General features: G+C 36.8%; 1 protein-coding gene across 1 annotated transcript in view; it reads left to right on the plus strand.

The window, feature by feature from the left end:
* The first annotated feature begins 923 nt into the window (after positions 1 to 923).
* SESTD1 (SEC14 and spectrin domains 1) overlaps positions 924 to 27,850 on the plus strand; it is a 60,310-nt gene continuing 33,383 nt past the window's right edge. Inside the window, exons 1-7 of the mRNA XM_010565867.1 lie at positions 924 to 1,010; positions 2,632 to 2,694; positions 3,374 to 3,476; positions 11,809 to 11,888; positions 17,509 to 17,617; positions 21,161 to 21,251; positions 23,312 to 23,425. Coding sequence (XP_010564169.1) covers positions 11,834 to 11,888; positions 17,509 to 17,617; positions 21,161 to 21,251; positions 23,312 to 23,425 — 369 coding nt within the window. The 5' untranslated portion in view covers positions 924 to 1,010; positions 2,632 to 2,694; positions 3,374 to 3,476; positions 11,809 to 11,833. The remainder of the gene's footprint in view (positions 1,011 to 2,631; positions 2,695 to 3,373; positions 3,477 to 11,808; positions 11,889 to 17,508; positions 17,618 to 21,160; positions 21,252 to 23,311; positions 23,426 to 27,850) is intronic.

Genomic DNA, 27,850 nt, shown 5'->3' on the forward strand with positions numbered 1-27,850 from the left:
CCGCCCCGCGGGTGTCACGGCAGGCTCGGGGAGGGAGGGACGAGGGGGCTTCGGGCAAGGGAGAGCTCACCGGAGGGAGGCGGCGGCGGCGGGACGGGGAGCAGGCTTCCCGGCTCGCCGGCGCGCTCGGCTCGGCGTGGGGATTTTCCCGGCGCGTCGCCGCTGGTCAGCGCGGCGGCGGGCTGGTGGGGACGAGTCACGGCCGTGCGGCCGCCTCGGCGGCGGGCGGTCCTGGCAGCGTGTCTGGAAGCGCTGCCCGGTCGGGAAGCTGATTCACTGCTGAAGCGGTGGTTGCTCAGAGCCATGGTTGCCATTTCTTTGGCTTTTGACAGGTCCATTGTCTAGCCATTTTGCCTCTTCCCCCCATAACTGTAGCGTCCCTTGCTGCCCCTTACACAGAGCTTTTTTAGCCAGGCAGTTGTAGGGAGGAGATGCTCTAAAGCACCCTTTTTCTTAAAGGATTTTACGAGTGTATGGAAGCAAGGGTGGAGACGATTAATGGAGAAGGGTTCTTTGTTTTTGGGGGTTTTGTGTTGTTTGTTTGTTTTTTTAATGGGCAAAATTGGTAAGGCTTACATGGATGGGCATTAGTAGATGCTTTTGTCAGTTGTTCTTTCATCTTTCTTCATCCCAAGGGAAATACTGCCCTTCTGCATTTTTGGTATTGGAGTGCCTACACTGTCCCAACGACTGGATGTTGACTTTGCGCACACATTAAAATTCACTGTGTTGAGGAAGTACTGGGGTTTTCCCCCCCCCCCCTTTCCTCACTCTGTGACATTGTCTGCTAAGATTCAGTGTATAGTAAATAGTGAATAATGTTACTACATTATAGAAACAGTGATGGTGGTGAACTTAAGTGCTACTAAGAGTTCTCATCTTTCTGAATGTGTGTTTTTATAGTTCTAGTCCCATTGTCTATACCAAGCAGAAACTTAAGGAAGAGAAAAGGGGGAAGGTGGACCACAGAATAGAACTGAAGTTTGGTCAGAGAGGTCTACTGCTTGCTGGTAAGGTGTTGATAATGCTTTGCTCTGTCGGGGGGGGAAAAAACCCCCCCCTCGCCGCTGCCCCCCCCCCCCCAAACTAGGAGTAATTACAGTGTACTTTAGTTATGGATTTTAGGATTTGCAAATTCTTTACATCATAGATTGCTGCTTGAAGAATCCTGTAAAATCACCTCAGCCAACTTTTTTCCTGAAGTAGCATGCTAATAGATAATATTTTATTTGCAGTTTAGATGATCTGTAATGTCTTTTTTCCTAGAAACAAGAGTTAAGAGAAGAAAATATTTGTATTTTTTAATTTCATACAAGAAACAGTGCCATGACATCTCCTGGAGTTGTAAGCTATAATTCTAAATTGGCTGTGGAATCACATTTCTCAGTAAAGCTTATGTAAACAGGGGAAATGTACATAGTTTTGTTATTTTCCAGCAGCAGAATAAAGGAGTTGGGTGAATTTCAGCTCAGTTTCAATTTGCTGCTGCTTGGGAGTGGTAGTAGGGAGGGGAACTGGAGGTACTTCTGGAATAGACTAGATACGTTGGTGGTGAACTTCAATACAATGCTACATAACTGTCAAGAGACCTTAGGGATAGAGAATGAAGAGGAACACCTTTATTCCCCAGTGACTATGAGTGGTTGGGGAAATATAGAACACCCATAGGTAGCTTCTGATAAAGTAGACAAAGCCTAGCATGGGGTCTTGTAGGTATAAGAAATGATCTTGCAGGATTTCCGCCACGTCTCTGTTCAAGCTATCTTGAGCACTTGCTATTGATATTCTTTTTCCTGATCGCTAGTTTATTTTCCTGACTAGAAAACTTCCGGTAATATAAGTTGGGGTTTTTTTGTTGTTGTGTTTTGTTGGTTGTTTGTGTTTTGTTTTTTGTTTGTTTTTTTAATTTAAAACTTGTTGTGAGAGAGATTACTGTAATGACTGCTGCATCTGAGTACCTATAAAACCTATGAAATGTGTTTAGCATCTTGGCTTTGCCTGTAATGCAGTATACACTAATTTTGAGTTTTGGGGTTTTGTTGGTGGATGGAATTTGATTAGTTACAAGGTTCCATGCAAGTCTTAAAGCATTTGCTGAGGTTTTATGTTTGCTTATCTCTTAATTCTGCATCTTCAAATAGGGACTAATTAAATTTTTTAATTCAAGTTATAATTTGCCTTTTTAAATTTTATAGCAGTGATTAACTTAGTTTCTAGGAATACATTCTTCTTCAGTTCACCAAAAAAAAAAAAAAATGCTAATGCTGTTCTGTTTTCAATTTTGCCTAAAACTCTGTGTAGATTACCTCTGACTGAAAGCATACTACAAGGATTCTGGTTCTTGTTACTTTCCCACTGCTTCCGGTGCTGCCTCAGGAGCATTGCCTGCTAATTATAAACAATGTTGATGTCTACCATATGTTTTGGTAGAAAATACGGGATTCCTGCTGTCCCACTCAACTCAAATGCCTAGCTTACAAGTATTTGTGAATATATAATGGAAATGTTGACTCCCCTATCATGTAGCTTTGTAATAAACCCTTGTTTTCAGCCTCCAAGGAAATAAAAGTTTTAGATTGAGTATTAACATCTAAAAATATGGTCAAATACTTTTTTCATTTAAATTTGCAGTATCTGAGATCCGGAGGTCAAACTTGTATCCCTAACAGGCAGTGTTGCATTCCAGTACCAATGGTAAGTAAGATCAATCTCTTCCAAAAATAACATCTTTAAAATTTTCATGCAATATATTTGGTTCTTATGAAGCTTTGACACTGATGAATACACTGTAGAGGACAGTATCTTTGCAACTGGTTTTGCACAAACTTATTTAGGCTGTAACTCAAGCCTTCTTTAACTTACCTACTTTACTTTGTTTTTGTCTTGTGACTTTCAGAAATCTTTAAAAGGTGTTATAACATAACTAAAGCTTCTGATACTAAAGTTATGTTACATAGTTTGGCTTAGGTACTATAAAATAGCGCAGCTTGTCTTACAGTGTCTCACGTAATGTTAGTGTCTCAGAGCAGTGTTTGCAAATGTATTGGAGGGTGTTTAAGTGTAAGACTGGAGATACGTGAATTCTAATTCTAAGAGGGAGCTGTGGTTGTGGGTGAGTAAGGAAAGAAGTTTTAAAAGCATTGAGGTAGATTGTTGCTGCTCTGATGGGGTTGATAAGCTTGTGCACAGAAGAGAAATGAGAGACTTGAGCACCTTGAGTGAGCAAATAGAAGAATGCACTAGCAAAGCTTTTTACTCTTTAGACAAAATGAGAGTGAGATATTTTTGAAGTGATGATATCCTTACAGCAGACTCTAAACTCGACAAGGAAGCAAGTGAAAATCAACATGGAGTGTTGTTTTCCTGTTTTTAGGTAAGAAGATGAGCTGCTGCGTTTTGGACAAGCTGAAGTTTGGAACGCTGGGATGTAAAGAACCCATTAAGAAGGAAATTACAATAGTTAAGAGGAGATGAAGGTACGACTTAGGGCTTCACAGAATCACTGATTCAAGGGAGATAGATGCATTATGCATGTGAGAATGCAGAGCCAAGCTAAACTCCTATGGTGTTGGTAGAGTTGAATTTGAGATGTGTTCTTAGAGAGATATCATGAAGGATAAATGTTGACCAGACCAAGTAAGGCAAAAAAAAAAAAAGAGTGTCAGAAGAGCAAGATAAATAAATGGATTTGACGTTAACTTGATGTTTTGTTCACTAAAAGATACATATGACTGAACTTGAGAAAATAAATAGCCCTTCTTGAGGAAAAGGGTCAGGCTGGACACATAATATGCAGATGAAAGGTGCCATGGCTTATCTACTTTTTGGTGTTGGTAAAAGCAATGGTTTCTTCAGTATACTCTCAATACGGGTTGTCTTATTTTCTCTCTGCTAGCATAGTGTTTGCTAGTTCTTTCATGTTACATTCTAATTTGGCCCTAGAAAGTAGTATCAGTGGAAAACGTATGAGTGTTACATCTATGCAAGATGCTCCAGGTAGCAGTTGAGAGCTTGATTTTATATTCTCTGAAGCATGTGACCATTTATTTGCTTATGATAGTGGAATGCTACATGTTTTATTTTGAGGGAGTGGGAGAGAGGGAGAGGTGCTGTGGTTTCTGCAGGTGGTTGCTGTGGCCAATTTAATTTGTGGTTTGCAGCTGAAACGTTCATAGTTTTTAACATGAGTACAAAAACTGAAGACATCTGTGCAAGTTAAGGAAAGATTTATTTCTCTTGCACATAGTAATTAAAGGGCACCATAGATAATTATTTTTATTTTGTATAGCAATGAATTCATGTAATTCTGAAATATTTTGAAACTTAAAAATGTGAATGAACAAGGTATTTATGTACCAGAGCTGGCATATTTCAATCTCTTCTATTTTGTGTTTGGTTAAGATTAGCAAAGGTCTCAAACTACTTATTTATTCCTTATGAAGGGATTTTTATTATTATCCTCATTGTGTCTACCTTGTGTGTTGTGCAGTGAGGGGGGGAAGCCACTACCATAATTTTTTTTTTTTTAAGTACAGAGGAAATTGTTCAGTATGTTTCAGGGTCCACACAAAATCTTATTCTTGAGCTGGGAACTTTTTGGTCAGGTATCAATCCCAAAGTTTTAGATTCATAAACAGTCTTTTTATTAGCCTCTTGTGTGTCCTACACTTAAGTCTACACACCCTACCCTACTCTTCCTTTCAGACAGTCCCTTGGCCTTTCATACCCCCAGCCGCTCTAGATGGCTTTGGGTTTAGAAGAGCATTTCTCTTTTGCTTTGGTTCAGTTGTATTGTCACTATACTGAGCTAAGATGTGATTCCTGAGGGCCTGAGCCACATGCACTTTTAACCAATGCCAAGTATGTGTATTGTTGTGGAGTTGTAGATTGTTTTCTTATATAAATGTTATAAAAGGAACAAGAAGTTCTAATCTTGCACCCCAGAGGAAAGTTTTTTTGTTTTGTTTTTTATTTGCTCCAGACTGCCAACAGTTGGACTCATCAGTGCAGCTGTTTGTCTTTTGACTTTGTCTTTTGACTTGGCTCCTTACAGCCAGAATTGTCTAATGTCATTCCTCCCACTGCCTTAGTTTTATGAAGTACTGGAGGCATAAGAGCTCTCTGTCATCTTTCATCACAAACTGGTTTTGGACAGTTCCTTAAAGAACTGGTGGTAAGGTACTCGTTTCCCCCAGCTCATTCTTGCAAGCTTTTATGACTTGTTTTTCTTTTTGTTTGGTGGTTTGGTTTTTTTTTTTTTTTTTTGTTTGTTTTTGTTTTTTTTGTTTAGTAGAGGGAGCTAGAAGAGGAGTATGGAATTTTATTTTGCTCTTCATTGATAATTTTTCTTCCCCCCAACCTGTGACTCGAAAACTATTTCTGTGGGAGAATTTACAGTCTGTGATTTGTCTTATTTCCACATGATCTCTGAGTAAAATTTTAAGAGCGGAACCTGAGATTTATTTTTCTGTGGGTCTTAGGGAAGTGTGATGAAGAAGAGAAAATGTCTATGCTATGCTTTGAACATAGCATTTCAATTGATCTGTTGCTATGTAGAAAGTGGTGGAAGAAGCAACCTCCCTAATTGCATCATTTTGCGTATTCTGTGGTCGCTTGATGCTGTGAAGTGAGTTGGGGCTATACCAGATGACTGCAACTTCTGCCGTTTTGGCTGCCTATTGCAAGGGAGGGTGTAACGTAGATCAGTGTCTTCTGTTGCCTGTGGTAACATCCTACAAGGGCAAGCTATAGGGTTCAGCAGGAAGGTAAACATGGGGTCTCTCTCTAAATGTGGCAGAAAAGGAAATGTGAAGATGCATCTAAAGCCCGTGACTTTTCTTGACTATTCTAGATTAAAGAAGCCTGAAAACTGCTGTAATTCAATGTACACTGTATGTGTTTGGCTTGGCCTGAGGCTGGAAAAGGTGGAAAACTCTAGCAAGCTATCATTTCGTATGTCATGTGTTGTAGCGTCATTACGAACTTCTGCATGTGTTCCTTTGGGTTGGAGCAAGACTGCTGTCTGTGGACGTTGACTTAGAATCCAAAGAAGTGCTATTCTTTGAGAGAGTGCTAATTGCTGCACAGTATCCTGTGCTTGCCCTTCTTGTATGAAAAGACTGAGGTGTCAGTGTTGTGTTTCACAGCTGTACACGCAGATGTTATTGTGCATCCTTAGTGTTATTGTTTCTGTGCTCAGTACTCTTCCTTCTTTTCTTTCCCTCCCCTGTGACACTTGCTCTAAGTCTGAGGAAAAGCCCTACCATCCTGTGAAATGAATAGTTGATTGAGTTAAAAGTTAAAGCTTATGAGCACAATGTCTTTTCTTCTTGGATGGCATAACCTCTTTTACTCACTTGTTCTCAATTTGCTGGTTCACTGTTCCCTATATTGCTCATCACTTCTTTTTGCCACTTATCTTTTATTTCACTTTTCACACAATGTTGAGGGGGTGAAAAAGGGTGGGAAACGAATATGGAAGATGGGTTAAATAGAGGAAGTAGTTAACTGACAGCTCTTCTAAATTTTATTATTAGCTATAGTTAGAAGACAAAGTGTACAAGGTAAGACTTGAGCCTCCAGGTGAAAGCGGGGCAGAAGGAATGGAGTTTTTCCAAGCTTAAATTTGGTATGGCTGTGACAATGTGCTTTTGGATCATGGCCTAGCAAACTGTTAACCCTGGGTTTAACCAAAAATAGAGAATGTTTTCAATCTGTCCATTCATCTGCTGTCACAAGTTGCTGCATTAGAGTACTAACTCTGTATGTGTAATGGAACTGAGATTGTATGGTTGCCTTTTGCTTTAAAATTAAACAAGCTTACACACTGATGAAATCTACTGAGTCTATGGTTTTTATTTTCTTAATCCTTTAGTATGAATGAACAGGTTATAGAAGATCAGGAATATTTTCCTTGTGTTCAACTTGAAAATCAGGCATAATATAAAACTTCAGTATGCCCTTTTTTATGGATAGATTTTACAGATAGTAAAAAAAAAAAAAAAACAAAATGGTTGAAAAAGCAAAAAAACTTGATTTGATATTTGCTAAATGTGTGGAGTTACCTTTTTTCATGAGGTTTAAAGGGCTCTAATGTTAAAAATTCATTACCGCTGCTAATAATATATTAGAGTAAAAACAAAACACTGCATTTAAGTACCTAAGCTGATGTTCGTCTGTCAGGTTTTACTGTTATTTTGAAACTGTCCAGCTGAGTAACCCAATTCCATGTGCTCTTTAATTGAAGGCAGCATTAACTAATGAATATTTACAGCATTTTTCTACTGTTTGGGCAGGTTTGACGTGCTTCTTGAATTACCCTGGGGTATCAGCCCTGGAGACACCTTTGTTTGTGTTCTCTCAGTCTTTGTGCCACTTAGCTTGGGAGAGATGACATCCTTCAATGTAGCTTTAAAGGAAGGTGAAATAATAATCTTCATAGATAATTGTCATATTCAGCTTCCTCTCCGTCTTTTGCACATGGATTTTATTTCTGTGTCGGGCAGATGAACTTTTTTTTTAAGCTGATCGGGGGAAAGCTTGGGGTAATGCTTTGTGGGTTGAAGTTAGTATCTGAAAAAACTCGCATGCTGGCTTCAGGTAACAAAGCTGTTAATTTTTAAGGTCTGCAATTCAGAGGTTGATTTTCAAAGAAAAAAATGTCATTCTATATGACTGAGGCTTTTTTTTTTGTGGTACTTCAGAATATCTATTGTTATTTGTGCTTTTGTTTGTGCCTGGACTTGCAAGCTGCTACAGTTTTGAATGTAGCTGCCCATCTGCTACTTGGTTATTTATAGGCAGATCTGTGGAGTTCCTTCTAAGCCTTCAAAAACTTTAATGAATTAAACATCACAATACTCTTGTAAAAAGGGAATTAGATGGAGGCACTGAATGAAGACTAAAAGGGATAAATGACTTGCTGAAAGCTGTATGTATATTTCATAGCAAAACAAGGAATAGAAACCAGATTTTTTTTTTTCCCTGACTTAGTCTTGTTCTTAACAGACCAGCTACCTCTCTTGCTTGATACATGGTGAGGGAATGAAGAAAGTACTCATTCTTTGAAACTTGCAATGGATACTTGTGAACAGACTAACCCATTTAAAGGCCTTGCACCATGTACTGAGAGTATTAAATGTTTCAGGTCTAACCAATTTGAGTAAACATGTTTATAGTAATTCTCACTGAGCCTGAATTCGTTTTGATTGTTAATGTTTTTGACCAGTGGTTGCCACTGGGTTGCTTAGAAAGAAAACACTTGTTTACTTGCAGGGCAGCTTCTCTAACATCTTCAGGGCAGCTTCCAGTCCTGTAGTCAGTGCGAGTCTGTCAACTTCTCCCTCTGCCCTCTCTCTTTAATAGACTTTTAAAATGGTTTTAAACAGTGTCTGGACATTGGTTCTTATTTAATTTCTTTTATTAGATGAGACTGAAGGTATGCAGCAGAAAATGCATGTGATACTACTCATCAGAAATTACAACTTCTATGCTGAATTACACGTAGTTCTTATTGTGTGTGAGTTTTGTGGGGTTTTGTTGGTTTTTTGAAAGAAATTCTAGAATTTTAAACTGTGAGTAAACCAATTTGCAGTCTTTCCAAAGCCTAGAAATGATAGGGGATGCAGATTACCAAGTCATGATCTGATTTCACATTGGAGTGCAGCCTGAATTATTGTTTGCATTTTTCTGTTCTGTAAATTTCTTTTTTTTACTACTTGTTTACTGTCTCCCCAGCCTCCAGTCCTCCCCCTAATGTATACCTATTTAATTTAAGTTTGTAATTAAGTGAATTTTCTCCACAAGTAGTATTGATTTCTGCTCGGGGGGGGGGGTCAGGAGAGGTTTCTATTTCACTGGAACACCTTTCAAATATTTAGCTTTTAAATACAAATATTATGTGGATTTAGTCTTGCCACTTTTCTGTGGAAATCTTCAAAGGAATGAATACATTGGTGGAGATTAACATTGCTGTATTGATTTAAAAACCTGAAAGCTGAGGTCATTCTAGACAAGTTCAATGAGGTTCTTCAATATAGTTCCTTTATTTAACACGTTTCCTGTATACACAAGTTTCACCATTTGGCATATGGCATTTTGATTGGCAAAGTAGATTGCAGGTGGGCATGCAGCACTCTAGATTGTTTCTGAAATTCAGCAAATAGATTTAACCTCTTCAACTTGTTTCATATCTAAAATTTGAGCATATAAAAGTTAGGTTTTTTGTTTTGGAAGTGATAAAATGCAGCTTCTTGAAGTATTTCACTTTCCTCAAGTGAAATCTGTTTTCTTCAGTGCTCTTGTTTTTCTTCTGTAGTTTTTTTTCTATTTAATGAGTCCAAATGCCTTTTTTATTGATGAATAGACACTGGATCTGCTGCTTTCAGCTAAATAATGGTATGACATTGAGCAACACATCATTCTTTCCTCATTCTAAATTGAGAGTTTGTTGGCCAGTTTAAGAACCTGTCATTTTGTCTTTGTCTGAACAAGTTAAAAAGACTTTACATTTTATTTGTAGGTCTAAATATGCTTATATCTGCCTTTTAGCAGTGTACCTTTTTAAAACACCTTTGATACCTCCCAGTGGAAAGTAGACGTCAGGTCTCTTGAAATTGTTTCACTTTCCAGTATTAAAAAAAAGATATTTAGTTAAATTCATCCTGAGATTCTCTGGAGTGCTAAAGATAGAGAAGGATGTTAAACCTTATTTTTAAACCTCAAGATTTTTTTTCTGATATGTTCTGATAACCTGCTCTGGTGAGAGTTTTCTTCTAAGTGGAGCACATCAAAGCTCTCACAGAAGACTGGTAATTGAAACCTTCAGGAGTTTCTGGAACAAAAGCTAGGTGTTTGAAATGATTGGCAATTGTTCTAATTGTTCTGACTCGCCTCCCTCCACTCTGAATGAACAGAATGCTTCCTTTGGTTCCAGGAAATACGGAACAAAAGAACTATTTTGATCCATGGACAGTACCACTACTGTGGCAGAAAGCCAGGCAGTGCTTTGATATTAAATAAACTGGTCTTTTTACAACAGCAAAGAAACGTGCTCCCTCGAGTCAGTAAGTTGATGCAAACATTTGTTCGTATGTGCAAGTATGAAGATAATGAAGTGTGTGTGTGTGTCCAGGTTTGGGCTTTCTTCATTGATTACAATAAAGGGCCATTTCTAATAATTTTGAAATATAACTTGGGGAGCAGAGGGAAAAATCATTACCAGGTGTGTGTTCCACATCTTAAGAAAAAAAGAATACTGCCAGTTAAATAGCTTATACAGGGTGGTTTGAGCATGGTGTTTGAGAGACAAAAATGACTGCCTGAGTCATGCTTGAGTTTTGTGTAACAAATAACCTACAAATTTTTGTCTGAAGCATACAGGAAGCTTTAATAGGATGCTTGTTTGAGTAATTGTTTACAGTGCAAGCTGTTTTGCAGTCCATGAAACAGGACTTAGTTTCCTGAAAGAACTGAAATTTGTTTGTCTCCTTCTGTAATATGGGAAATGTGTATTTTGTATAATTGACAAAAATGACACTTAAATATGGAGATTTTGGGGTAAGGGATGGGAATGAAGATTGTGAAGCATTTATGTGTTGGAACAAGGGAGGGACATTAAAAAGTTGTTAATGTTATTTCTGTTTCATAATTAAAATAATCATTCTGCTTTTTTTGTTTGTAATGAAGCTCATTGTTTAACAAGAAAAGGAATAACTAGTCTATTTTACCTCAGGCACTCTATTTGGAGTTCTCTGTTCTTTTTCTTCTTTCTCCTGAATCATTCATTTTGATGCAGTTAACTGCACCCCCCCCCCCCCCCCCAAAAAAAGACCCCAAACCAAAACCAAAACCGCAACCAAACAACCCACCAAACCAACCCAAAGTTCCGTTTGTGTGCATCAATGCTGAAGTATCCAGATAACTCCAGGTTGCTGTCTGAAGCCCTGTGCCTGGAATTAAAGAAAAAATTTTTTTTGACCTGTTTTTTATTTTGGCTGGATACTGGTGCCTATCTTGATTGTGTATTTCTGTGCAGAATTAGGCTTATTTTATTATATGGATTGATTTGTGCAAGTATGAACTCAAAGACTTACACACAGATGCCAGTTGCTACTTTGTGTAGGCTGGAAGAGGAGGTTACGGTTCAAACATCCTGTTGATCTGTCAATGAAACACAGAAGCTTAATCACAGTGAATTGCAGTTCATAATGCAGTAAAAATGGGATGAGGGTAAGAAGGGATTTGGAGACAAAAGGAGCAGAAACATTTCCAGCTGTAGGTTAGACATACTTATTCTGGCTGCTGGATTTTTTTTCTTTAATTGAAGACCTGCTGGTGGTAGGGTAATGGGAGTGTCCTGACATAAATGCAGAATAACGTATTTAAGTAATTATTATATTCCTGGTAATGTGAGACAGACTATGCAAAAGTGTAATTTTACTTACACTTACTTTACATCTGAATGACCAAGCAAACAAATGATCTACCTGTAAATTAATTGTAGTTTAATGAGGTTGGGAAATAAGACTTTTATATAAATTATCTCAGTGTCTTTGGTTGAGATTCTGCTTTGATTTTCTTTCTTGGTTTTTTTCCCCCACAATGAGGAGGAATAAATCTTTAATTAAGAGTTACATGAAAAAGTGCATATGATAATATTTTTTCTTCAGTTTTTACAATACTTTGGATTTTGTTTAGTGTTCTGTGCTTCTTTCAGAAGAGTACAAAAGTGTTTTGTCCGGTGCTCATTCTAGTAAAACGTTGTAATTGATTTCCCATGCTTGACAACTTTAAATTCTTGTGTTTCAGAGCTGTGAAAATTATCTGAAGTAGAATGGAAGCTTCAGTAATATTACCCATTCTGAAGAAAAAATTGGCTTTTCTTTCAGGTATGGTTTCTGTTTTCCTCAGTTGGTTCCTCCCTGCATAACTTGGATAGCATATTTAGGTTGGTTATTTGTATTTGCTGGATGTATTTAACAGAAATTTATTGTTGGTTAGCGGTTTGTTATATTTCAGAAGGATCTCTGAAACTTTTAATCTAGTAGCCAAGCTATTGCTGTTGGCATTTAGCACTGTAGCCTGTAACTCAACCCACAAAGTTGATGTAATGAAGTTTCAGTCCATATATAAAAGAATGATGAATTAGCAGTCATCCAAGAATAATCCTTTCTGGTTTTTTATGTGGTTTTAGAAATGCAGAGGGAATATTTTCAGGATTTTCTTTAGAAAATTTTTCCTTCCTTTTCGTCCCTGTCTTTTCTCCAACATAGAAATGGATGGAAGCAGTATTAGCTATGCATTGCAGCATTTTGATTATTGCCAAGTAATTAATTCAGGCAAGGCTGGAATTATCGTTATATTTATTAAAACTTCTTGAATCTTGGGTTGAAGGTAACTTTCTCTTCTTCATGTCAGAGAAAAACAAAAGGGAATACTTAAAGTGATGAATGACATTCTCTTGCTGATTTCATTGCTGTCCTAGATAGCTGAGTTAATTCTTGGTGTTTGTCTACTCTAGGGTAGGTAGGTAACTTGCAGAACACTTCTCAACTTCACAAACTGACAAGTGTTGCCATAAATAAAATATTCTTCTGGTTTAGTTTAGTTTGTCTAGTTTAGTCTGCTCCGGTCACTTGAGAAGTGAAACCTGTTCCTTTTGTTAATAGAACTTGTTTTGCTTTGAATTTGCTCACTGTCCCCAGCAATTGCAAATCAAACTATTCCTGTTTAAAAACAAACAAAAAAACCCCCCAAACTCAACTTACATTAAAGCCTGGGACAGTGGGCAATTATTTCTTCTGTAGTAATAGGAGATGCATAGTATGTTGGTTGTTTAACATTACACTGCAAGGGGAAGTTCTCATTAACTAGAGTGCATTTTCAATTTGCTATTAAAGCTGCCTGATCCATTTTGAAATACAGATGTTCTTAGTGGAAAGTAATTTGTTGAGTGGCAGTTTAAATGCTAGGAACCCTTTTGAACCTACGTATTTCTAAGTAGGTTGGACCTTTTTGGAATTGCGTAGTATTAATGGATGCTTTAATGAATGGTAAAGATTCTTGCAGTAGTTCTTTTATGCGTTCTTCAGTGTAAGTAAAGGAACCTGACAGAGAAATCAGTTCATCATGTCTCTTTAAAGCAATTTTATTCCATGTAGTTTCATAAATAAGAACATACTAATGATTAAAAACAAATAATCAGAAAAATTGTATTTTAGGAAAACTTTCTCCAGTGTTGATACGTTGAAGTCCTTTGTCATTTTTGAGTTAAACTGGTACAAATAATCTTAGCCCTGCCTTCTTTTTCTGGAAGCAAAACAGAGTTGTTTCTAATGGAGCAGCATCTCCTCAGATTTGGAATCCATGGTTGTGTAGCTTCTGTGTTGGTAGGTCATTACAAGTAGCAGGGGAAAAAAGGCAAGCTACTGACTCGGCAAAAAAACAGAACGAATGCTTTGGTGCAAAATGAATTTAAAAATTTCTTTCTTTGTGATGCTTTTAGTTGCTTTTCTTAACTTAAATGTGTTTTCAGTTTACAAATTACACCACTTCTTCTGAGTTACAACACACATCAAGTTAATTTCCCCATTTTATTTTTCAGGTTTAATTCTAAGCCTAAAGGCTCAGTCTGAGTGTAGTGCTTTTTTGTAAGACAAGGAGGTGGTGTTTGCTACGCCTAAAATGACAATGTGATTGGGTTTGCCTCACTAAACATTGTGTTCTGAAGGTGGTGGTAAATATTTATACAGTTGTTAATTTTTAGAAAGGAGTTGCAAATAATACAACCAAGATCAAAGAACAATTTTGCTGTTTAATTAAATAATTCTTATTGATTAGTGTGTTAGTATTGGGAAATGTTAGACTAAATCCATGATAGCCATTACTTCTTAACTGGTAACTTTAGGTAGTATTCCTTTAAAGCCCCATCTGTTGTTTTTTTTTTTTTCAGTATTTCCTTTAAAAATACAGTTTCCAGTTAAAATGATTCTTAGATGGATAAAGATATACCAGTTATCTTTTACATAAATGACTGGCCATCTTTTTCACCAAGGAAAAGAATCTGTCATAACTCCTACCTTGTTGTCTTTTTGCGCTATGGCAGGTTGACAGAATGTTTACCTGATCTGTATATACTTCAGTGCAAGAAAGCAGCACAAAAATGACAGTGCAGGCAGAATACAGATGTTCAAATCTTTCCTAGTAGTAGTGTTTGCAAGCTGGGGGAAAAATGTGCCAGTTGTTATGCAAGATGACTTGTCATGAAACTGAATAATTTAGATAATTATTGCAGTCTTTTTGTGAAATGTCAAGAGATTATAGTTTTGGGTTTTGGTTTGCGGGGTTTTTTTTTTTTGTCAGTTCAGGAAACGCTGTGTAAATCCAGGTATAAAAGTGAGAATTTCTATATGTCTAGTATCTTGCATGAGTGGGTTTCAAGTGCCAATTTGAAACTTTCATTAGTTAGACCCTGTTCAACACTGGAGTCTTTCAAGTCTGTGTAAGCAAAACATGAACTACTATTAATAGTTAATTACTTTTGTGGGGGCAAGTGTTTGTCTGCCTCATGAATCTGGAAGTAACTTTGAACAGAACAAGTCCCTTCAGTTATGAATCAGCTATGGTAAGACTAACTTGCTATAAAGGCAAGAAGAAAATGTGTTTTTCTGCAAACACTTCCTTCTCCAGCCATGTATATATTCATTTAAAATGAACAACTTTAATGCTTCACTCATGGGTAGGGGAGGAGAGGGAGTGTTAGATACAAGACTTTACCATTGAATCAATATGGCTTCTGAAGTACTATTTTACATCCACAAACCTACCATTTTCCTCTTATTTGTTGGATTTAATGCGTGCTCACTAAGCAGTGTAGCAAGTGGAGAGAAATTTTTTTCACTCCAAGTGTACAGATGAGAACAAATGTCCAGTTTTTAAAGCATTGAGGTATTTTTCCTTCCTTTCTCCCACTTTCCCACTCCAATTTTCAGGCTTTCTGCCATTCAGAAACAGAGCGGGGTGGACAATCTGTAAATAAGTGCTCTTTAAACTGTGATTCCCTCTTAGTTTCTGCAGAAAGGATCTATCCGTTTGTCCTTTCTCATATAGCACCACTCTTTAATTCTTCTGTTTAGAAATACGGTTATTAAAGTGCATTGCTGTCTTCCAGCAACAGTTCTCCCCCAAAAAAAGAGAAAGGGAGGGGAACACAACTATTGTAATGGATCACTTAAAGCAGTAGATCCTTTATGAACATGTGGAAAATAGGTGTGTATCAGTGGATCTTTAATACTCTTTGGGGAGTTTGCACAGCTTTGGAAACAAGGAAAAAACCTATTGCTATTAACATGCCAGTCTATGTTGTGTAAACAGTGTTTTTTCCATTATCTTGCAGAATCTCTAATGGATGGGGGGAATTCTTAAATTATGTCAATGTATATGTATGCGTCTGCAAGCATTACTGTGCTGTGCTTGTGCACTTTGTCTTATTTCTGCACAGCTCTTAGTATTCTGTAAAAAGTTGTTCTGGTTAGCTAGAACTTCAGTTCTACCAATATTAAGTGACTTTATGGAGCAAAAGCATGATTTAATGGCTTTAACCACATGAATAACACACTTAATTTGAGAATAAAGATGTTCTTTCTCGGGTTACAGAAATTCACTTTGCTTCTTTTTCAACCCAAATAAAGTTGAGATTATTGTTGTCTTTGTACAGTTTTTCTAAAATATGTAGAAAAATATTTAGTAACTGCCTCCTACATGTACTTGAGTGGCTCTGTGGTTTTTTTTTAATAAAATAGCTAATATGTTAAAACTTATTCTAAAAAGTAATAGTGAAAAAAATGGAAAAGGCTTTCAGCTACTCCATGTAGTGGAAAATTTGAAACTAGTTTGATGTAGAGATGGGTATTAGTTTAAAAAAATACTCAAGGATTAAAAAAAATCCTTTCACCACCAAACTTTAAGATGGCTGAAACTGTGGTTTAGTAAGCTATAAACTCAAGCACTATATTCTTCTGGAGTATGTTTGGATTCATTAATGTTCTTCACTTCACATGCAAATTGCCCTCTCCACTTCTCATACTTCCCTTCCTGTTGGCCCCACCAAAAAAACCCACCAAAATATTAGATCAGCTTTTGAAATTAAGATTTTTTTTTTTTCCCCTCTCTGTTTGCTGGTTATAGACATTAAAAATTGAAGGGCAGAGAGAAAAAAATAGATAAGGTGTTTTGCTCAAAGTGGTGAATACGTGAACTAGATGAATTGCTCCAAGTTAAGTGGAAAGATCTGTCACAGCTACCTTTGCCCCTTTTACTTAATTCTCTGATGAGTTAATAGCCTTTTAGGGGCAAATGTTTTGGTCTCAAGGCCTTCTGCCTTCAAAAGATCGCCAGTGATGCCCTTGTACTTGGAGATGTGGTGATAATAGAGTCAACTGCACACCTGATTTCCTTCACTCTACAGCACTTGCTGATTGACCCTTTCAGGGAGCCATGTCCGTATTTATTTTTCATGGGATCTTGTTGTATTCAATGGATTTGGCTTCAGTTCCAATTTAAGCTATGAGTAAGAACCTACTCCAAATCCATTTTGGTTACTGGTTCATACCTGTGTGACTCAAAAGTCAATCATTTAGCAGAAAGACCAGAAGAGAAAATTCCAGCTTTCTTTTAAGATCCACTTTTTTTTTTAAATTGTACCTTTCCAGAGACTTTCTTGAGTTTGTGTAGTCAAAACCAAAACAACCCAAACCACAGTTGTAGAACACAGCCTACTTAAAAGCAGCACATCAGCATCACGTTACAGTTGATTTTACTGGATCTCATAATGGACATTTAAACGTGAAGCCAGCTCTTTCAATATTTTTGTTGCTGATACTGTTTGTATAACTTTTACCAGAAAGGTTTCAAAACACATATGAAGATTAAAGCAACTGGTTGGAAATATTTATCTTAATTGTGAAGTGACTGTTATGTGTTTGTAAGTAGGTCTGGAAATCTTACGTGTTTGATGAATGAACTACCAATTTCGAGTATGTGCCATGGGCAGCCTGTGTGGTACAAGATCCTCCTTTGTGCACTCTATGTTTCTAGGAGGTGGTGTGTTCGAGTTGAAGCTGCTGGGTACATGCTCACCTTGGAAGCTTACCAGGTTTCTGACAGACTGATGGTGTAGAAGGTCTAGGAGATACTTTTTAACAATGTAATCTAGATAGGCAAAAATAATGCTTCTAGAAAAATTGATTTGTGTTGTTTATGTTGAAGGTACTAGATGAAAGGCTTTGACAGCTACAGATGTGGTCTAGGCTCTGAAGCCTTGGTGATGCCTTAAAATATCAATGTGGTGAATGAATCCTCACAACTGAGAGGTGAAATGTTGTGAAAATCACCACTGACAACTTTAAAGATTACTTTTATGATGTATATTGATACCATGTAACTGCAAAGTATTTCTTTTACCTTAAAGCCATGCATTACCTTTCTAATGACTTTTTCCCCCTGAAATAGGAGGGAAGGACAGAAGAAGTGGCCTCATTCTGACAATTCCATTATGCCTTGAACAGACGAGTATGGACGAGCTGAGTGTCACACTAGACTACCTTCTAAGTATCCCAAGGTGATTTCAAAGGCATTCTGTTCAGGGCTGCTTTCTTTTCAAGTGGTAGAAGGGATTTTTTTGTTGTTTTTTCTTTTTATTTGCCTTTCAATACCTAATGAATTTTACATAAATATTTGTTTAAATTGTGATATTGTCTGACTGACTTGGAAACATACATCCCAATAAACTAAGGGATATCTACTAAGGCTTGCATACGTCCTTTTATTCTGTATATCTGGCTTTGGGGGTTTTTTTGTCTTGTGTATTTCCTCACTCCTTTCTTGGGATATCTTTGGTAATTTCTTTTTAATGACAGTGCACTTAAATTACTATATAAATTAATGAATCATTCTAATGAAACTCCAAAGCTTGCAAAGGTAGCATTGCCCAAAGTAAAAAAGCTTCCTCCTCTTTGCGTCTAACCTTTGTAGCTTGTAGTGCTTAAGTTTGCACTGAGTATAAAAACATATGAAGTCTTACTGAAGCTAGTGAGCAACTCAGATGTTTAAAGATACTGCTTAAATGTGCTGAATGACAACTTGAGTATCCTGCCATCCAAACCTTGCTGTAAAATCATTGTTGATGAAGTTCTGTGCATGTAACCCTGCAAGCTTATAGTGACAATTTTTGGTCCTAGCTTAGTTAACTGCATTTTTTTTTTCCTTAAGATCCAGAGATCAATCTTTATCATAGCTTTGCTTCTTTCTCTTGTGCTGCTGATTTAAAAAGGAAAGAAGCCTCTCATATAAATGCTTGCTTTTGTATCCCTTTAAATTCCTCTTCTGGAAATAGAGGAACAATGGCATAACTGAGGACTGTTCAGTGTACTTTGCTTATTGCAATCTATAAATGTTTTTAAAACTCCATTAAATGATCTGATTTGTTTGTAATTAAGACTGTTTTAAAAAGTTCCGATTGGGAAAGAGAGAAGCAAAGACTAAATTCGGGGTGCTTACATGTAAAAACATCAATAGGTATGTGAATGTATTGCACAATGTTTTAGTTGTGGAAGTTTTAGGGTTTTTCAAACAGCTTGTTCTCTCTTGTAAAGTCATGAAAATACCAAATGGTCCTTTGTGCAGGTCATCTCATTGACTTAAGGACTTGGCTGTATTTATGGAACAGATGCAGGCATTGTTGTTCTAGCAAGCATTAATTATTCCGCAGTCTCACCCTGATGAATGTTCTTACATACATTAGTGTAAAAATAACTGTCTGAAAATTCAACCACAGTACTCTTTGTACTCGGTACAAACTGGGAAGTGTGTTTGAAAGCAAAGTTCGATGTTCCCATGTCTAATGTTTTGTTTGTCAGACATGGAAAAAATGATCTCTCTCTTATGGCTGCAGTAGGGAAAAATTGTTGTTCTTGTTTGTATGTTGTTTTTTGGTGGGAAATGCAAACTTTTTGGCCTAAGCGCTTGCCTTTTTTGTTCTGGAAAGACTTGCTGAACTGTGTTTGAAAAAAGGAAGGGTGTGGGGAGGGATGTTGTCCCAAACCCAGATAGCTGTCCAAGAAACATTAATGTTACTTTTTTCCCCAGATTCTATGTGTAAGGTAACCTAATATGTTTAACTTTTAATTCAGTTGTGCATGACATATGTTGTAACCATAACTCTTTTGAAATGTGCATTCTAGTGTTGATGGATAGCTGTGTCCAAAATTTGAGAGGCATAACTGTTTATAGTGTCTTGGGTAAAATTTCTTTGGGGTGTGTGTGGGGTGAGAGTGTGTGTGTACAGCTTTCCTAAAACTTATGACAACTTATTACTAGTGTTTAAGTCTACTGTTATGCCTTGTTTGATGCTATTTAAAATTCTTGGATTCTGCAGAATCCAAGAAAAATAAAAGTGGCAATGTTATGCTATTGTCTGTGCGTACTGAAGTTTGCTTCCTTTGTTGTATTGTTCTCTGTATTGTGGCTGAAATCACCAAGTGTTTTTTTTGTATTTTAACTTCCATACAAACATTTATGTTTGTGTTGGCTGAACTTTTCAGAAGTGGTAGCTCAATTTTGACTCTGGTTGGTTTGGTGTTTTAGTTTTTTAATAGATTTAGTAGTAGAGAAGAGCAGATGCTGATACTGTTAGATTATGAGCCGAAGGAAGCCATGTCTCAAGATGCTATAGTAGTGCTATTTATCTTGTTCTTAAAAGTAGTGTTATTGTGTCTTTTTGAGTTCATTCTGATTAAACATCGCATGCATAAAGCCTGAAAGTTCAGCGTGCTTCCAGAAAAATCATGTCTGTGATCTTAGAGGTTCCTTAAAACCAAAAGCATGTATGGATTGGCAGCCAACTTTGTAATTATTTTTTCCTAAATAGACTAGTAAGGTGCCTTTTTTTTCCCTTTTTTTAAATTCCAAGATAAATTTGTTTTCCACCCATACCTGAGGAAGCTCAGCTTAAACTTGAAATAAACAACAGTTAAATTTCTCGGTGTGAAACATAATGCTTAGTGTTACATGCAAATTGCTTTGGTTTTTGTAAGCTAAGGAGATCACAGAAATGGCTTTGTTTTGTAATTGCAGATTGGTGTGCTAAAGATCGCATAATGCTTCTCTACCTCATGTAAATGTCATGGTTTTTAGTTACTTATAACTTTGCTGGACACAAAAATTTCAACCTGAGACATGATATCTAATGTGGTAACTAATGCTAAAATTATGGGCTCGCTTCCATGTTCTCTTCTGGCTGCTGCTGTGCTCGTTGTGAGAAGGTAACGCTTCCCACCTGTCGGTAATATCCAGAGGTTGCTGACACAATTGAACACTGCCCAACTGTTGTGAGCACCTTGCTGCCAGCTTCAGTCAGAAGTGAGTTGGAGAGGCCTTTGTGGGAAGGCACAGAGAGTGAGGAAAGTTTTCACTGTTTTCTCCCATTTGGTACTTGAGCAGAAGTCCCTTTGAACTCTTAGCTTTGCAGCGAACTGTTTTCAGCAGGGTTTGGTTTTTTTTTTGTAGTATGCACAGACTCAAACTTTATCAGAAGAAGAGATTATGTCAGTCTAAAATACTCTTTCTTGTAGATCCCTGTGCAAAGCCTCTGTCCTTGTAGAGGCTTTTTGTGCACTGCAATTTCTAGTCCATTTGTTCAGGAAAGAAATTTAAGCATGTTTAGATGGTTTCCTGCTTGGACATGCATCAAGTGGTATGTAGCTGTATCCTCAAACCTGTGGCAATGCACAAGTAACCTTGTGAAAACTGACATCCCTTTGTCTTCCTTGTGAAACTGTAAATCCACCTTTTCTTTCTGAGGGTTTTGTGAAGTTTATGGTTATGAAACCTTTTCAGAATTGCTAAAGTTTAAATAAATGCTTGTACTATGAAATACACTTCAGTGCTACTAAAAAATTGTAACTTGGAATATCTATTAATATGCTTGAGCATTAAAATTGAAAGTTATTTCTAAATGAGTAGACATAAGGTTTATAAAACAGTATTTTTAAAAGTAAAAAAAAAAAAGTAGTTGTATTTTTTGGTAGAGTTGAAATCCAAAGTCACTGTGATATGACACTTGTTCATGAATTTTATTTTTTTCTAAGTGTTTTTCTTTTTTTAGTGAGAAGTGTAAAGCTAGAGGATTTACTGTGATAGTGGACGGCAGAAAATCTCAATGGAACGTGGTAAAGACGGTTGTGTTAATGCTGCAGGTAAATTTTCATACAATCATAGTTGACTGATTAGTTTTATAGATGTGAACCCAATAGCTGTGTTATTGTAGAGGCAGTAATTTCTTTATTGAGAAATAGACAATTTATGGCCTTTTAAAATTATAAAATGTGGTTCTGTGACAGAGTTCTGTGCAGGAAGAAACAATCTGAACAGTGGATGCTGCACCTCACTCAAGTGAGGGACAAATTCATTACATGCTGAGAGCACATGATGGTAGACTCTTTCCTAAACCAGAGTTTTAGTTAAAAAAATACAGAAGTACACTCCTGGTATTGTCAACTGTGAGTAGTAAGAATGTGTGCAGGGCAGCAGTTCACACTGATAGTGCAGCTGAGCAGGTTCTGATGCAATATGCTGTACTACTTGGTTTCCATTGGAATTGGGTATAGGTGATTTTGTTGTGTATAATAGTCCAAATCACAAATTATATTCTGGATGCTATACAAAGTAGGAGGAAAACCAAAAAAGTGCCAATTCCCAATTAAAGAAATTCATAAATATTTATTATTTTAGCTTTTCAGAACGGTGGGGTTACAATAAAGTCTTATTTCTGCTAAACAGTGTAGGTTATTTTCTGGTCTCAGTGGTCAAAGAAAATGTGAGATACAGCACTCTGAATAGATTAGAGAACTTGGGCTACTGTCTGTCTTACTGCACAGGTGATTTCTCTTTATCAGAGCACTCTTCTTCTCACACTTAGATGAAGCCTCAGAAAGTGTGTCAGATATGAATAATTTCATTTTGTTGTCCTGTGGGCTCACTGTTGCTCCTGGGTTTTTGAGTCTGTTTCAAGGTGTCTTTCACCTGTTCTTCACTAAGATGGCATTCCTATTAATAGAGTTATAGTAATTGGATCCACTATATTCTGATTATGATCTTAAGTGAACTTTCACTGCAGCTAATGTGGCATTGTGACATTTAGCAGGAACTTCAGCTAGTGGGGAAAGTAGCTATTTGCCCATGCTCAGATTTCACTGGCTTCCTTGTCAGCACACTTCCTGCCAGCATGAAGCTTGCAGAAACATATGTTGCACATCTGTATCTTTAATTTGACAAGGAAGCAATAAAGAAGACTTTTCCTATGTAAACTAATCACTTGTACAGACCACTTGAGATTTCTCTCTGCTTGGACACCTGTAGCTCTCAAAGGTGCTGGCTGGTCCTCAAACAGACACTTCTGTGTTAAAAAAAAATTGTCTACTTTTAAGTAGTTTTTGCATATTCATTAAAATGGTGCAAGAATGAAATACCTTTTTTTATTCAGTGCTATGATTTCTGAGTTGGATGTATTTAACTTCTTTTCTCAGAATTATATTTTTATAAATAAAGCGAGGTATTTGGAGAGAAATCCCATGGATTGTGTCACCTTTATGTCAGTACTGTGATTACCTAACTGTTGCTTATTGCTATAGCTGATGGCTTGGGAGTAATCAAGAGTTTCTGTTCCTTGATCTGCATTCAATGTGACAATATAAAACCAACTTGGTAGATGAAATTGCTGGTTTAAGCTGAGGAATGGCTTCCTGGTAATATTTTATGAATTAATATGCTGAACTGTTAATAATAAGCCCTCTCATTCTAGTCTAAGCAATATGTACTAAAGAAGTATAGGATATAACAAAGTATACAATTCTTTTCTAACTTTATGATTACTGTTTCATTCTACATAGCAAATGACATTGGTAGAAAGCTTTGCCCTTAACATTTTTTTTAATGAAATGCCATAAATAAAATTAATTCTAGCCAATAATTCATGTTTCTCTGTACTGATGTAGCATGGACTAATGATTAGGCCTCAGGACTGGGAGTAAAGAGGTTAGATTTTCTTTTCAGTTCTGACATGATTTTGCTATGTAATTTAGCACAATCTACTAAGAAGGATGGAGCCAATGTGATGTAGCTGCAGCAGACTTAGTTTAATTTCTGTTGGTAGATTTTAAGTTCTTGAATAGATGATGACATAGAAGAGGAATTCAGTTCAGTAGTAAATCAAGGTTTAATCTTGAATGTTTTATTTATTTTTTTATTTGTTTTACAGAATGTTGTTCCAGCTGAGGTATCACTTGTTTGTGTAGTAAAGCCAGATGAATTTTGGGATAAGAAGGTTACGCATTTCTGTTTTTGGAAAGAGAAAGATAGACTTGGCTTTGAGGTATGTAGAACTTTTGTCTACTTCAGAAAAAAATACCATTTCTGGAGAACTAGAATAACTGGATGAAAATTAATGTCTCTTTAAAAATAGTTCTATTTCAGACACTTTGTGGATATCCTTAACAAACCACTGTGGCCTTTTAACTTCTTCATTCTTTAATAAGAATATTAAACGAAGTAGGTCTCAAATCAGAAATGTGTGGCATTTAATTCGTTGTTCAGCAAGAAGATAAAGCTGTTTGATACATATTGTGGATGTTTTGAGTAAGAAACTGTTGTACAGGGTTTAGTGTGAAGTTTTTTTCATGACTCTAATGTAACAGACTGTAGAGATACATGTTGTATGGTGTCACTAAATCAGTAGTAACCATTTTGAAGAACATCTTGTTGCTGTTGCATGCCTCTTCTCTCATTTTTTTGAATTCTTTGACATCAGTAACAAAGATTATAGGTCCCTTCAGTTTGCCAAATATGAGCTGATAGTGTTCTTAGCTTGTGAGGCAGAGTGTGTACAAGAGTTCATACACTAATGTTAGCAGTTCCATTCCTTTATCTTTTTTGGAGGTTAATGGAAACCTCAATTTTCCCTATTTTTAGAAAATTATCTGTTTCATCAATCTTGCCAGTCATTTTTGAAGTTAATATTGTTTGAACTACACAGGCTTGCTGTGCTCACCAAATAGTAAAATGTCTACATGTTTTGTACAACAAAGCTCTTAGCATCTTTTTTTGTGAAAGAGATTGAACAGAAAAGTGTTCTGCAGCCTTGTCCAATGCTCTGTAATTCTTTCTGATGCTAAGATTATAACATTCTTGAAAACTCCTGTAGAAAACTTAGTTCAGGGGAAGTGGGAATTGGAAGGTGGCAGCTGAAAGGTTATGTAACTGCTAAATAATATAAACCTAAAGACTCTATTATCCAGATACAAGACTTAATAAGATAAAATTAATATGAATTAACAGCAGTGTATCAGACTACCTAGAATAGGTGGCTTCATTTTTAGAAACAATTGCTGCATGTGAAAGTGCTCTGAAGGAGTGTGGGGGTAGGGGGTAAGAGTCCTATTTTCAATCAGATGACCAAACCTTTTTTTTTCTTTAAAAAAAAAAATCTGTTTTAAGATTCCTTTTATTACATTACTTCATTTTTTGTAATCTGCTTTAGAGTCTTATAAGAAAGGAGACTAAGGAAATCCTGCATGTTTGCCTTCAGGTTGTTTATCTTACAGGTGAAGATCATATTTTCTTTTTGAGTAGTTCTTTAAAGACAGGTTTGAAAAGTAGCCCAAGTTCAACAGAGCAATCCAAAGAATCTCTGAACAACCACTTGTGTGTTTGAAAGTCTGCAGCTAGCAAGATATTCACTAATAAAGGTAGTGAAGTGCCTGCCTGAAATTTTGCTACTGGAAGTGGTTCCAACTATGTTAAGCTTGTGACTTGCATTACAGTTAAACTGCCTTGGATTTCACAGATGTCTGTCTGTCCCTTCACCTGAATCCCTTGAGGGTACTGGCAGGGAGATGTGGTCAAAGTATATTTCCATCCTGAAGTTCAGCATGTATTAACTCAATCATAGCTTCTTTAATCAGAAACATGAGTATGGTGGTGTCCACCTTTTTATAAACTAGCCTATTTGGAGCACATCCAAGATGAGAATTAAAAAAAAAAGACTGAACCAGTCGTCTGTACTCAAAAGGATGATTTAAGAGCTGATGTTTAGAAAGTGACTTAAGTTTGCAATACTCAGTTTCACACGGATGCTCTCAGGACATAAGGCAAACACTAAGTCCAGAGTGTGGCAGTAATAAAGGTGAACCCCCCTCTTTAGAGTTGCTACTGTCTGATTTAGGCTCTCTTCCCATCTGCACACCTATAAATATGGTCCTTGGGCAAGTTCAGGAAGCCTTTGAAGTTGTGGTATAAAAATTTTTTACAGTGGTTGTTACTGTATACATCATGATATTGCCAGTTTGGAAATTAATCCTTTAGAAGATTCTTCTTGGATTTTTCTTTAATACGACTCAGCTAGAATCTATTTCTAGACAAATAAGCAGAAAATCTACAGAAAATATGTTAATGAAGCAGGAATAATTTTACGTGGCTATGATAATAAAAGGATTTTTTTGTTTGACTTTAAGGATTGGCTAACAGTCATTAAATGATAATTCTGAAATGAAATCTAGTAAGCTTCGTAATTTTATGAAGCGTGTTCTGTGCCAGTGATGACATTGGCATAGACCATAGGAGTTGTGTAACTAAACCTTTTGGTTTCTGTTTCTAAACTACTTTTTTCATTACTGAATCATAAACATTTCTCCCTGATGTGAAATTTTGATCTAAGATTCTCTTAAATTAATAGTTCTGATTTTCTTAGGAAGAAGAAAATAATTGAAGTATTAGAGATGGATTTCATGCAAACATATATAAAAATGCGTCAGTTGTAAGAAAAGTGGTCAGTGATGTATCATTTTACAAGAAAAATAATCATAGCATTAAAACACAGCAGCTGCTTCCTAGGCAGGAGGAAAACTTCAGATTTGTTCCCTAATGCCTCCTTGTATCTTGGCTTGATGCATGGGCAGATCAGGTGTTTGTATGAGTAAGGGACAATAACAGGTAGTTGCTGAATTCTCATTTTGGTTGATAGGTGTTTGCTCTTGAGTTTCCCTTCTGCCTAATTTAGAAGTGCTGAAACAGGGTGAGACTGCTTGCTTGCATGAGGGGCTGCTATCAGCTTGGGGGCAGTTGTCATCTAACTGAGGTTAGATAATGAGCAACTGTTGGTGTGGAGTTCCTATAGATGTTTCTAAAGAGACTGTGATACCATCCTAGCTCATGGCTTTTCCTTGTGTCTTGCACTTTCTTGGGTTCTTTGTGTTTGGGGTTTTTTTCTGTGTAGTAACTCATATTCTTAAATGGCATTCTTCGTTAAAGGACAGGGAGAGCTTAGAGAACAGTAAGAAAAATGTTGCGCTTTCCCAGATAATGCAAGAATCACCCGTGGTATTTGGCAAGCCTTTGTTCTTCACCATTCATTAACTCTTGGTTATCTGTTACGTAGTTGTGTTTAGGAAAACTGGCTCAGTAAAAGTGAACCACCTTCTCTGTGCTCCACATAATATTTGTGTTAGAGGCAGTAGTATGTCTTTGCTCTATTCCTGGTATGAGTGCAGAGCACTGATAAGACCATGGAAGCCTCTAACTCATGCACAAATCTACAGCTACGTAATTGTTTATTACTGGCAGTAAAAGCAAAGCAACACCCAACTTGTTTTAGATCACAGGTTAGATTTGCATAACTATTAGGAAGATCCAAGATTGCTTTTGCACCAGTGAAATAAATATGATCTAAAAATTTAAATGAAAGTATGGAATCTTTTTATTCACTTGAGAGTGTAATCTAATTTATTTGAAGTAAATGTTATGTAACTGTGATTTCTAATTTCTTATGGGGCATTACATCTACCTCCTATTTCCTGCTACCCGATCTGTTTTTAATACCTGGCTTACTATTGCCACATGAAGCCATTAATCACAATGCCTTCCTTTCTGTTCAAAGTCAGAGATCCTCTGCTTCAGAGCGAGATGTGGTGATGATGAGTTCCAAAGCACTGAAAGTAAATGTGGGAACTGAGTTCAAAAGGCTACTGGGTGGATGAATATAAAGAGATGGGCTGATTCAGCTGAGTTAAAGTGGATATCCTTATTCCTGGTTAGTATTAGTGTTGGTTTTGGACCTGCCTCAGGTCAATTCCCATTCATCCTCCAGCAGAGCTTTCTTCTGTCCCTTTATTCCTCTCTAAAATGCTTATTAGCAACCAGTTCATGTTTTCATTGAAGCAGTTTTTTCTGTTCCTGTGCCCATGCTTCATAACAGGAGAGTTGTCTTAATTGTTCCAAGGGTGTCTTTCAGCTGAACTGTTGCATATGTTACACTGTAATACCTAATACTGTTAATGTTTTTAAATGAATGAAGAACAGGGTTTGAATAGGTTTGTGTTTTGGAGGGTTCAGAGGTGTTGCTTTTTGCTTTTCTATTAATATACTCTACATAGTGGTGTGAAACAAATCACTCTTTGTTAGTAGCTGTAGCGTGTTTTATTTGATTGTGAGCTTTTCATAGGAAGATAGCTAGGAAAACTGGAGGAAAAGGTGTACCATAAAAGTAGAAGAAATGTACAAGTTTGTACACAATGCAAAATTGCCTACAGACTGATTGGGGGCGGGGGGGGCGGTGTATGCCATTCATTTAAGGGACCAGGAGGAAAAATAATCTCTTAGCCTGGCTTGGATATTAGATCAGTGCTTTGAAAATCAGTTTGTCGAAAGCAGGAAGGAAGAAAGTGTGCTTGCTGTTCTTGGTCTTGTGGAAATCATGGAGCAAAATTTAGAAGTTTAGGATTATGAGATAAGAAATTAAGGCCTT

The sequence above is a fragment of the Haliaeetus leucocephalus genome, unplaced genomic scaffold (genome assembly GCF_000737465.1).
Source record: "Haliaeetus leucocephalus isolate CR32 unplaced genomic scaffold, Haliaeetus_leucocephalus-4.0 Scaffold1, whole genome shotgun sequence".
Lineage (NCBI taxonomy): Eukaryota > Metazoa > Chordata > Aves > Accipitriformes > Accipitridae > Haliaeetus > Haliaeetus leucocephalus.